The 13,325-nt window shown below is 37.7% G+C and overlaps 1 protein-coding gene across 4 annotated transcripts in view; it reads left to right on the forward strand.

Moving 5' to 3' along the window:
* Positions 1–13,325, forward strand: part of CCDC171 (coiled-coil domain containing 171) — a 179,676-nt gene that overhangs the window by 75,558 nt on the left and 90,793 nt on the right. For 2 of the 4 annotated variants that reach the window (XM_038769913.1, XM_038769915.1), the window contains 3 exons: positions 324–430; positions 3,654–3,854; positions 6,563–6,730. In XM_038769913.1, coding sequence (XP_038625841.1) covers positions 324–430; positions 3,654–3,854; positions 6,563–6,730 — 476 coding nt within the window. The remainder of the gene's footprint in view (positions 1–323; positions 431–3,653; positions 3,855–6,562; positions 6,731–13,325) is intronic. The other 2 variants (XM_038769916.1, XM_038769917.1) reach the window with 2 other exon arrangements.

Below are 13,325 nucleotides of genomic sequence, written 5' to 3' on the forward strand. Positions count from 1 at the left end.
CAGTTTTATTAGTCACTGGGTTATGAGAAAAAAATCTTGAGGTAGAGGATATCTGAAAAGTATAATTTTGCTTCTTTATGTTTATTTCATCTGTTCTGTGACCATTTGCTTAGTGCTTAATAAATACCACTGATTGATTTGTTTAGGTGGAGTATTAAAAATGTTACTGTGCAACACTATGTCTTGGAGACTTAATTTGCTCTTTGGTGTGCTGTATTGTCACTGCCCACCCTAACTAGTTGTAATGTTTCTATTACAGTTTAGCTGACATTTCCTCTTTGTGATTTTTAAGGAATTTATTCTCATCTTCTACCATTCTTTAGGCATCCACGAGGACAAAGATAAAGCTCCCGGGCTCTCTCTTGTCCTTGAGACTTTGAGAAGTACCTTGACAGATTACCAAAACAGGTTTGAAGATACTTATAATGAGGTAACACTCGCACTGTTTGGCTCTACACACATAGCCTTCCGCCTGAAGCAGAACATGTTCCTTGTTTGTTGCTGAGGTCAAAAGAGTGCTGAATTGACAGCTTCACAGATACCGAAAAGAAATATTCTCTGTCATTATGTTTTCTTTAAACTTGCCCCGAAGTTATGACTCCTATAAATGTCTGTAAATCTTTAGCTATAGTATTGTGAACTTTTGCGCTCCCAATTATTTTTTTTCTTAGTGTGGAAGCTACCATGTCAATTTAGTCTAAAATAGCAAGTGATTAAGAGGTGTAAGATAGTATTTGAATTTTAACAGGCATTCATGATATTTGCAAAAGCCAATGCAAATTTAGACAAAAAGTCGTCGTTTTCAGCAAGTGATTGACTAGAAATGGGGAATAATTTAATGCAAATTTGAGATGGCCTTTATAAAAGCCAGAGAAATCTTTTCTGTTCCCACGTGGAGTGGAGAATATGTTTGTTTTTTGTTTTTTGGTAATAAATGGATGCAGGTGGGCAGGTCACCAGTCTGGTGAAACCTAGGTCTAGTTTGATGATTGAAAAATCTCAAATTTATATTTCTCATCTTATTTGAGTTGAATATGTGGATTGCGAATTATTGGCTTTCAAATTATTTATCAATTTGTTGCTTTAAAAATGGAAGTGTTTGGTTACCTCGTATTGAATTAGATGGTTCACAATAATTTTATAGTATGCATTGGAACAATAGAGTTTAGATTTCACTTTTCATGTCCCACTTACTGGTTGTATTTTTTGTTGTTGTTGGAGAGAAAAAAATGTATAGCCATTAGCTTGTAATTTGAAGAAGCGGTTTATTTTTTTCTCGTTTAATTCAGGGGATAGCAGGGGAAAGACAGAGTTGCTTAAAGTGAGGATTCAAGAGGCACAAAAGAAAGTGACCATAAGAAAAAATGGATTTCTCTAATCGGAGAATTCTGCCAGGACTCTCTCAATGAGTTAAGCAAGCAGAACTGTTAGTAGTTTCCAAACTCTTCCAAGATCCAGGTCTGGAAGCCACAGAGTAACTAGGAACATGTTACCCACAGTGAATTGTTATTTGGGAGGATGAATGTCACATGATCTTTAGCACAGTTGAAAAGTCGACTCAGCAGGCTTTGGCTTAGTAATGCGCTTTGTTGTGAAACAGTGCCAGAGACAGCAGTGGGAAGACCAAGGGGGTGGCTGCAAAGAAAGCAAAAAGAGCGGTCTGACAGAAAGAAGAATGAACTGTCAAGGAAAATAAATCACAAACAGTGCAGGACCAACTGATGACCTGCCACAAGCCTTCCCAGTAGGACCGCATGTGACCGACCCTGAAGTTATATGGAGCTAGAGACCACTGAATGCCCTCATGACATATAGGAAGAGCAGTCCTTGTGGATGCCATTGCTTTTGACCTTCTGTCTTAGACAAGTTTAGTAATAAGATTATTTAAGTTTACAGACGAAAAGAAGGCCTCCCATAAAAATCTATAATAATAATATCCCTATTATTTTTGGCTTCTACAATGTTTTTAAGCCCAAAGCTCCATGATAAGACTCACTTAGGAGCAATAAAACAATTTTCAGACTGACTTGATTTGAATTTAGGTAATGAAAGAGTAGTTTCAATAGCTTCTAGTTTAATGATGAAGTATTTAAGATAAACCAAGGATTTGCATTTGTTTGGCTTAATAAGGAAAACATTTCCTTACATTTATGTTTTGTAAGAGAAAGGACATGAAAGTTATTTTGGAAAAAACATTTAAAGAGCTGGAGTCTTCTAAAGAGAAGATACATTTTCAAAATAAAAAATTGAAGGTGTAATTCGATTGAATCTTTTCCTTGGAGATATGTTTAGGTTATTATTTTGCCGTAGTAAAATTTCTACTCAGTGCTTTTTGTTTTTCTTCTTTTCAAAAAGTTAGTCTAATCTCTATTCGCTAAACTTTTAATATTATTTTGAAATGTATTTCTGTGCACTTTGGATTTTGTGCACTACCAATGTGTTTTGATTTTGACATTGGTCTTTGCTATATGCAGATTAACTTGGAATTAATTATTTGTTATGGGGGGAAAAAGTACTCTATTCTTAAAGTGAAATCTAGTTTTTAAATGGAACTGAAACGTAATAAATTTCAAATGGCAAAATTGCATGAAAATAGGAACTATGGCATACACATCAAAAATATGAATAGTCAAAGTATTTCATGTTTTCAAATATTATATTGAACAGTTTGGCGAGGTTAGTATATGAAAATCTTAGTTCCAAGTATTGGTGTGTCTGGATCTCTTAATATACATTCCTCATTTACTATCTAGGAAACATTGTTGACCCCTGACCTAAACATGCTCATCATGGCTGTCAAGTATTATGAGTCTAATAACATATGAGGATTTGGAATATGTTCCCCCTCCACACTTTTTTGTGGGGTTCACTATTTCTTTATCAGATTATGCCTAATTGGTAAATTCCAAATTCACTTTTAAAACAACACCGATTGTTAGATTAATGTGAAATTAAACTCTTCCCAATCCCAAATTTGTCTGCATTATTATAATTTCAGCTTTTTACATTAGTATTTGACCCCTGTGTAGTATTCATGCTATATTTTAACATATGAATGCTATAAGTAATTTTATGGTACATATTAAAGTGGGTTCTTGGCAATATAAATTAGACAAAGCAAGTTTCCATATCCTCAACTCCTCAACCCAGGGTTGTTTTTATTAGACACTGGATTTTTTTCCCCACATTATAAGATAATCACTTCCCTAGGTTTTTTTTAAAATGGCATCATGTTTCTATTATTATTACCCTAATCTTAAATTAGAAACCCTGATAATTTGTTAATTTTCAAGTAACTAGTCTTATTACTTCCATTGGGAGTACAGAAAATGATTTTGCTAAATTTGGAAGGGTGAAAGGCTATTATCCCTGTCCCTAAATAAAACAATTACAACATGGGTCTCTGAGAGAAGAGAAGCAAGGTAGATGAACTGGTGTGATTCTGGAGGGTCTGCTCTATTTTTTTTTTGGAGTTGAGAATAAAAAGCTACTGAAACGGTATTAATTAAATGTCCGAGTCCTCATGCAGATTCTGTTTTAACACTGGTACTTTCCTTTTTGCATATTTTAAAATTGCTCTAAATGTATGGAAAAATCATCTGCTGCAGAGCTAAATAAAGTTAACTTTTTGGGAGTCACTTTTTATTTTGCAGGAAGCACAGGACAACCTGGCTGATGCCAATAAAGAGTTAAATGATCTGCACACTAAGTATGCAGACAGGGGGGCTTTAGTGGACACTTTAAAAGTGGAAGTACAAGATGGGCTACTCTGCTGCAATAAAGAAAACATGCATACCACAGAATCTGAAAATGAAATCCAGAAGCTTACCAAGGCTTACCATAAAGATGCTGAGGTATTACCAGAGACAAGACGACTGTCAAAAAAAGGCCTCTACCTAATCTTTGCTTTATACATTTACATATATCAGATGGCTACTTTTAAGTTTTATCTGGTATATCTCCAAAGATCATTTTAAGCTGCATATTTTGAAATACGCATGTAATATCTGCACATTTGGTCCCTATCTTAGTTCTTTGTCATCCTATTTTGCAAGAAAAGATGTTTAGTAGTTTAACCCTTCTGTCATTTTCAATGCTAATTTTCCTCTGCTGTTTCTCAGAGCCAAACATATCAAGTAAGGCAGTTTTTTTTTTCTGGAGCCATCCCACGGTATTAATTTTGCTCACAATAAGTATTTATTTTTATATTTGGGACCTTTGTAAGCTTTATAGTCCAGAGGGTTAATTACTAGGTTAAATACTAACCAGAGATCATGGGAAATGCAAATTATTTTACCTTGGCACTAGATTATAGTTTTTTCCATTGTTGACTTGCAAGTTGATAGCTCTCAAATCCTGTATTTAGTAATTATTTCATTAGTTTATTTCAAAACGTGTTCATCTCATGCAGACATTGCCTATCTAAATAGAGAGGTTGCTAGGCATTTTAATTTTATACATAAGGTACATGACTAATCTAGCACAGAATTACTTTATCTGAGTTGTCCAGCATATTGAGCTCATTACTCCAACAAATATGAACACGAATGCCAACTGAGTAAAAAGGAAACATTCTTTCCACCCTTCTTACAGTCTGGGATTTAAATTGTGTCCACATGAAGCAGTTGGAATTGTTCTACACATCAGATAATGATTAAAGTAAAGGAAACTGGAATCCTGACTGTATTGTAAAGTCAGCATGTCTACAGCATTGTGGTTGGGTTCAACATGTGTGAATTGATTTTGAGTCTTGGGATTTCTTTTTCACGCCAAATGGATGATTATCATGCTTGGTTTATCACAGCCCAAGCAAAAAGGACAGAATGGCGACACAGTGAATTATCACTGAGGAAGCACTTGATCAATTGAAGATTTTTTTTTGTGAAATTTTTATTGCCTGTTCATTGCTTTTGGTTATTTATATTTGTAAGATTTTAAAACAACTAATCACAGTTGGAAAGTACAAACTTCTAACATTAGCTGTGTACAAAAGGAATGATATTTCCAAACTCTCTCATGGCTTCTTGATTTAGTTATGGTTAGACAGCCATCTTTAACTTTAGTATTTTGAAAGCATTTGGGAAAGTTGTTAAGCTCCATGAAAGTAGTAAAATGATATGTAGCGTTTTGATAGATGCAAGAAAACTTACCTCAGGAGTTCCCACTTAAGCTTGAGTGATGTATTCAGATGTTTAGTTCCTCTCTCTCTCTCTCTCTCTTTCTTTCTCTCTCTGTCTCTGTCTCTCTTTTCTAAGACATTTTTCATGTCAATGGGTCTTGGAAAGTGACCTAAGAGACCTTTATTAAATACACAAAAATGAAGTATTATATGTACACTTTCATTTGTTCTTTCTAATTGAATCCGTTGGAAGGCATTTTGTTCTTCCGTCACACTTTTTCCTTACTAGTTTGGAGGTGCTATTTTTGTTATTACTAATGATCATTTAACCGCTTAAACTGTGCCAAGTGATGAGTAATTCTTACACCCAAGACTATAGAAGAGTAGTATTTACTTGAGGGGTCCAAAGAATTCTCCTACCCTGTCTCCCTCCATCAGATAGCTTAAGGGGCTTAACAGCATGGCTTAGTGGAAAGAGCAAGGGCTTGGGAGTCAGAGGAGGTAGGTTCTAATCCCGACTCTGCCACTTGTCGCTGTGTGACCTTAGGCAAGCCACTTAATTTATCTGTGCCTCAATTACCTCATCTGTCAAATGGGGATTGATTATCAGCCTCATGTGGGACAACCTGATTACCTTGTATTTACCCCAGTGCTTAGAACAGCACTTGGCACATAGTAAGCACTTCACAAATACCATAATTATTATTATTAAGTTAGACTCAGTGACACTGTAGAAGGGATGAAATTACCTTTAATTAATTAATTAATGTTGGTATTTGTTAAGTGCTTACTATGTGCCAAGCGCTGTTCTAAGAGCTGGGGAGGTTACAAGGTGATCAGGTTGTCCCACGTGGGGCTCACAGTCTTAATCCTCATTTTACAGATAAGGTAACTGAGGCACAGAGAAGTGAAGTGACGTGCCCAAAGGCACACAGCTGACAAGTGGTGGAGCCGGGATTAGAACCCATGACCTCTGACTCCTAAGCCCGGGCTCTTTCCACTGTGCCATGCTGCTCTCTACCTTTACAAACAAACTGCTAGAACAAAAGTCCAACCTGATTGTCACATATCTGCCCCAGTGCCTAATACAGTGCCTGGCCCATAGTAAGTGCTTAACAAATACCATAAAAAAAATCATTTTAATTCATTTTCAGACTAACATTATTTTTCTTTGCAAATAACTTGCTTCCTTTGGTTTGGGGCAGTATCATGATTAATGTAAACATGAAATTATACCTTATAATTATAAAAAGTTCATAAGCAGGTCCATCTGTTCTGGCTACATTAATGTACTTTCCACAGTCTAATAAGTTTTCTTAAAACTATAGTGTGTTGAAATTTCAAGCAGACCAATTGTGTCCCTTTTAGGTTGCATCTCACCGTATGAATAGTTGGGATCGTGCATGTTTTTACACTGGCCTTAATTTCCTTCTTTTCTCACAGGAGAAACTAACCTCCCTTCATACTTTATATCAGCATTTGGGAGCAGGCTCTGGGTTAAAAAGACAACCAGAAGGCAAACTGGAATTATTCTCCTGGTCTGAGATTTGTGCAATCTTGCAGGAGAAGGCAGATGCCCCGATCTTAGACCTCGAAAGGGCTAATGAGAAGGTAACTGTCCTCGGGCACCAGATACCTTTATTAAATTCAGTGACATTTGTCCAAATCACAGTATCATTAAGAGAGTCTGACATTCATCTTATTTCAAAAAAAATTTGGGTGTTAATAATTCAGTACCATTAATTATGACTTGTCTACAACTCAGTTTGATGCCATTGCTGTGGGCATGTAAATGTGACTGAAGTCTGTATGAAGTCTCTAAGCTCCACTTTCTGTGCAGGACATGCTAATACTACTAGCCAGTATTAGCCACAGGGACCTAATTAAAAGAAAATAAATTAATCTTACTGATGAAGCAATTCAAAGAACTTAGTCATTTACACTAATAAATCCACTCTTTATTTTAGCATAAAACAGAAACAAGATACGGTTACTCAAACTACGAAAATCTCAAAATAACTTGCTTGTGAAATACGAGGTGTTAAAGAGTAATTAAAAAAATGTAATTATGTGATTATGACATGTTTTCTGAAGGGCAATAGACTGTGGATTATAAGATCCATTCCATTTTTCATAATGTAACAAATACTTTTGAAGGGGAAAAGTAGTAGAATTTTATGGGTACTTCGATATTTCATAAGTTCTGAAATTATAGTGTTTCCAAAAGAAATGCATAAAAAACTGTATTTTTGCTATAATAAATTAAAATGGCTTAGCAGACCAGCATACACCCCTGCTAAAGAACTAGGTTCATATGCTAGCTCTATTGAGCAGGTCAAAACTTTGTTCATGTGGTTTGAGTAGAAAGATTCCAGATCTTGGCTACATTCACATTTGCTCTCGAGGGATAGGAAGGGAAAAATGTTCCCTAAGTTTCTCCTCCTGCTGGAGTTATGAAACAATTTTGGCCCACAGTGCTTGGCACACAGTAAAGACTTATTAAAAAAACACAATTATCATTGTTATCATTATTATTATTATTATATGCTCCTTCTCATTGATTGTCTTGTATGTAAGCATCTCTACAGTCAGTAGAGAAGGGAAGGAGAGAGAGCAAATATCATTTCTTTGCCCTTTCAAAGAAATACGTTGAAAATCAGTAGGAGATGAGCCTTTAAAAAAATCTCTATGATTGGATTGGAAACCTTCTCGTGACTTTTTCAGCTTTTCAGATATTTCATACAACATGATCTGCATAAGTGGATCTGTCAGAAGAAAGGGAGTTTCCTCATAGAAACTTCGAACTATTTTCTTGAGCTACTAGGGCCCATTCTGTCATGTGTATGCATCGTGTATTCACATTTGCAGATCCAATTTCAAATTGGGCATACTCCATTTTATTTTAGAGGCATTCTGAACTAAAAATATTCCCTTTCATTACCTCATTTAAATGCTTTATAAAATGAGAGAAGAAACATCAGTTTTAAGTAATACACTATTAAATGACACCAAGTGTGAACCAAATATTTTATTTTTCAGATAAAATATGATCATAAATGAATTGATCTCTTAGTCTAAATCTCTTGACCTTCTTACATTAGAAAATACATTTACAGGAAAACAACTTTAAAAATTTAAAAGACATGAATTGAGATATGCAACTTTTGAATCAAATTTATTTGCATTTTCTGTTCATTCAATCCTACTGAACGCTTAGAGTGTGCAGAACACTGTACTTGGAAAGTACAATTCGGCAACAGATAAAGACAATCCCTACCCAACAGTGGGCTCACAGTCTAGAAGGGGGAGACAGACAACAAAACCAAACAAGTAGACAGGTATCAATAGCATCAAAATAGATAAATAAAATTATTGATATATATGCATCATTAATAAAATAAATAGAATAATAAATATGTACAAATATACACAAGTGCTGTGGGGCGGGGAAGGTGGTAGAGCAGAGGGAGGGAGTAGGGGCAATAGGGAGGAGCAGAGGAAAAGGGGGGCTCAGTCTGGGAAGGCCTCCTGGAGGAGGTGAGCTCTCAATAGGGCTTTGAAGGAGAGAAGAGAGCTAGTTTAGTTTACCTGTTTTACCATGCAGGTAGCTCATCTAGAGTGTATTTGCAAGAAATAGTCTTATACTTTGAAAGGCCTTCAAAAGTGTCAGGATGAAATTTTTAATGATATGATAGAACGTGTAAAATCACACAACTAATTATGGCAGAAACAGAAAAATGTTATGAAGCAGCAGCAGCACTGTAGGTGCCTTCCAAAAACTAATATGCAATTTCTGCCAAAAAGCTATAAAATTATGAAATTTTTTCTTTGTTATTTCAAAGAAAATAAATGCGTAGTTTATAATTTAAAACCAATTTAAAGTGACTGCAGAATGACAATGTATATCGATCGATCATATTTATTCCCTGTGCAGAGCATTGTACTAAGCACTTGGGAGAGTACAATATAACAGAATTAGTAGACACATTACCTGCCCATAGTGAACGTACAGTCTAGAGGGAGACACAGACATTACTTTAAATAAATAAATTACAAGTATGTACATAAATGCTGTGGGGCTGAGGAAGGGGTGACTAGAGGGTGTAAATCCAAGTGCAGGGGTGACACAGAATGGAGTGGGATAAGAGGAAATGAGGGCTTAGGGGAGGCCTCTTGGAGGAAATGTGCTTTTAATAAGGCTTTGAAGGTGGGGAAAGCGATTGTCTGTCAGATATGAAAAGGGAGAGTGTTCCAGGCCAGAGGCAGGATAGAAGTGAGAGGTTGGCGTGAGAGAAATGAGATCTAGGTCCATTGAGTAGGTTGGCATTAGAGGAGCAAAGTGTGCAGGCTGGGTTGGAGTAGGAAATCAGGGAGAAGGGGGCAAGGTGATTGAGTGCTTTAAAACCAATGACAAGGAGTTTCTGTTTGATCCGATGGTGGACGGGCAACCACTGGAGGTTCTTGAGGAGTGGGGAAACGTGGACTGAATGGTTTTGTAGAAAAATGATCTGGACAGCAGAGAAAAGTATGGACTGGAATGGGGAGAGACGGGTGGCAGGGAGGTCAGCAAGGAGTTCTGTTTTGCACATCAATCAATCAATCAGTTGTATTTATTGAGCACTTACTGTGTGCAGAGCACTGTACTAAGCACTTGGGAAGTACAAGCTGGCAACATATAGAGACAGTTCCTATCCAAGAGTGGGCTCACAGTCTAGAAGGGGGAGACAGAGAACAAAACCAAGCATATTAACAAAATAAAATAAATAGAATAGATATGTACAAGTAAAATAAATAGAGTAATAAATATGTACAAACATATACATATATACAGGTGCTGTGGGGAAGGGAAGGAGGTAAGACGGGGGGATGGAGAGGGGGACGAGGGGGAGAGGAAGGAGGGGGCTCAGTCTGGGAAGGTTGTTAAGCACTTACTATGTGCAGGGCACTGGGCTAAGAGCTGGGATGGATACAAGCAAATCCGGTTAGACACAGTCCCTGTCCCACTTTGGGGGCACGGTCTCAATCCCCATTTAACAGACGAGGTAACTGAGGCCCAGAGAAGTAAAGTGACTTGCCCAAGGCCACACAGCAGACATGCTAAGATTGAGGTGTCAGCGGTGTCATCCGAGTAGAGATGTCCTGAAGACAGGAGGAAATACTAGCTGTCAGAGAAAGAGAAAGTTCAGGGCTGGAGATGTGGATTTGGGAATCATGCGAATAGAAATGGTAGTTGAAGCTATGGGAGTGAATGTGTTCTCCAAGGGATTGGGAGTAAATGGAGAATAAAAGATTTAGAAATTGTATGAATGTGTATAAACACCCACTCAGTGGACGTGCTCTTTGCAGAGTGCCAGATAAAGGAGTACCATGTCCCCTATGTGATTTTCATTGATCTTATCTCTCCTTCGACTGGCATATTCTTTCAGTGCCCAAATCCTGCCGGTCCTATCTTCACAGCATCTCTGGAGTCTGCCCCCTTGTCTCCATCCACAACTGCCACCAAGCTGCTCTATGCACTTGGACTAGCTTGACAGTGACCTTGTGACCTAGGGCAAGTCACTCTAGCCTTGCCCCTCTCCAGTCCCTACTTCACTCTGCTGCCCATGTCATTTTTCTAAAAATGTTGTTCTGCACATATCTCCCCACTCTTCCAAAACCTCCAATAGTTGCCCATCCATCTCTGCATCAAGCAGAAACTCGTCACTATTGACCTTAAGGAAGTCAATCAGCTCTCAGCCTGCACATTTCATTCCTTATTTGAGCAGTCTAAGACTCAGTTGTTTACCCCTTAATACTAATAATAATAATAGCATTTGTTAAGCACTTACTATGTGCACAGCACTGTTCTAAGCCCTGGGGAGGTTACAAGGTGATCAGGTTGTCCCACGGGGGGCTCACAGTCTTAATCCCCATTTTACAGATGAGGTAACTGAGGCACAGAGAAGTTAAGTGACTTACCCAGAGTCACACAGCTGACAATTGGCAGAGCCGGGATTTGAACCCATGACCTCTGACTCCAAAGCCCGTGCTCTTTCCACTGAGCCGCGCTGCTTCTCCTTAATCACTCTGATACTCACCCCAGCCCCATAATACTTATGTAAATGTCATTATCTTATATTTTCCCTATAGTTGTGGTGTTTAAGTACTTACTATGTGTGAAGCACTGTACTAAGCATTGGGATAGATACCAAATGACCAGGTCCCCCACGGGACTCACTACTCACAGTCTGAGTAGGAGGGAGAACAGGTATGAAATCCCCACTTTGTGAGTGAGGGAACTGAGGCCCAGGGAAGTGAAGTGACTTGCCCCAGGTCACACAGCACACAAGTGGGAGAGCCAGGATTAGAACCCAAGTTCTCTGACTCGCAGTCCCATGCTCATTCCACTAGGCCACAGCTGCTTCTGTGCTGCTTCCCTATCCCTAATCTATTTTCATGTCTCTCTTCCCCTGCAGACAATAAGCTCCTTGTGGGCAGGGATCATGTCTCAGATAGAAAAAACATCCCTGAAGTGCTTACTACAGTGCTCGGCACACCGTAAGCACTCAATAAATACCATTGATTGAAGGCGGTGGCCCACAGTGTCAAAGCTGTTGGGAACCATGGCATCTAGAGAAGGATTGTGAGACAAGGGCCCAAAAGCAACTACAGTATCAGGTGCTGCAGACAACAAATAAGAGAGCAAAGCAAGAGACAGTCTTTGTGTATTCACAATGTGGTTGGGGCTCTGGGTCCCACTGACTTTTCCAGCCATATATGCTCTCATAGGTGAACTTCACCATCACTGACACCAACTTTGAGTAGCTATATTAATATACATCCATGTATAAGGATTATTTTATTATTAACTTTAGGAGATGAAGAAAATTTTAGTTAAGGCTGTTCAGAAATATATTGCTTGGCTCCTTGTGGGCAGAGATTGTGCCTGTTGAGTTGTATTGTACTCTCCAAAATGCTTAGTTCAGTGTGCACAATAAGCACTCAGTATATACCATCAATTGATTAGTAGATCCTGCAGTTGGCATTTCCCTTGTTTGTTCATTTTTTAAACAAGATGTTCAATGTAAAGCATGAATATATATATATATACACACACACACATATATATATATATATATATATATATATATATATCAATAACCATTACATGATTTCCCATGGGACCAGTACCAATTGCAATTTTGAGGAGTTCAAGTAGTTACTGCCACTTTAATTAATTGGGGACTGAGAATTTGACAGAAGACCTGAGCCTAGGAGTAGGAAATATATTATTCCCACAGTGTTACAGACCCAATAGTAATATAATTGACTGTGAGATGAGTTATGTCTCCTCAGCTGAAGGTGAGTACGCATAACAGAAGTAGAAGCCAATTACATTAACATTTTTTCCTCTAAAAGTTTAACATTTATGAATTGGTAACTGAAATCCTCTATTAATCAGACAGATATGCCATAATGGTAATACAAGCTTCACTGTGCTGCTTCATGAAAATTCCTCAAATGTGCTCTGATTACAGCATATTTAAAAATGGAAAGTTTGTTAATTCTCTTTGTGATTCATTCAATACGTGGCTTCTTTGTTCAATCCATTTATATTGTAGTGTTTTGTGGAGGGTTTTGGTATATGGAAATACTAGACTCCCTGCCATTGAAAAAAAAAATCACCAACACCATAATCTACCATTTGTAGTTTTAGACTATATGATGGCACCATTCTCACTTTTTTCTTTGTCCTTATTATCATTTTTTGAAGGAAAGGCTTAAAAATAGTTGCACGCTATTTAATAATAATTGAGGTATTTGTAAAATGCTTACTATGTGCCAGACACTGTTCTAAATGCTGGGGTGGATACCAGCAAATCGGGTTGGACATAGTCCCTGACCCGCTTGGGCTCACAATCTTAATCCCCATATTACAAATGAGGGAACTGAGGCCCAGAGAAATGAAGTGACTTACCAAAGGCCACACAGCAGACAAATGGCAGAGCCGGGATTCTGACTCCCATGCCCGTGCTTTATCCACCATGCCATGCTACTTCCCCTAAAAATATCCTGATCCATTTCCTGTGCACTGCATGTAGTGTGAAGGCCTGAAAGATTTAATGTACTTCTAAAAATGATCAATTTCCACTGTTTCAACAGTAGGATAAGATTTAAATTATTTTGATTTACTTTTCTTTAATTATTTTGCCTCATTCAATTCTAT

This window comes from Tachyglossus aculeatus, chromosome X4 (assembly GCF_015852505.1).
Source record: "Tachyglossus aculeatus isolate mTacAcu1 chromosome X4, mTacAcu1.pri, whole genome shotgun sequence".
In the NCBI taxonomy this organism is placed as follows: domain Eukaryota; kingdom Metazoa; phylum Chordata; class Mammalia; order Monotremata; family Tachyglossidae; genus Tachyglossus; species Tachyglossus aculeatus.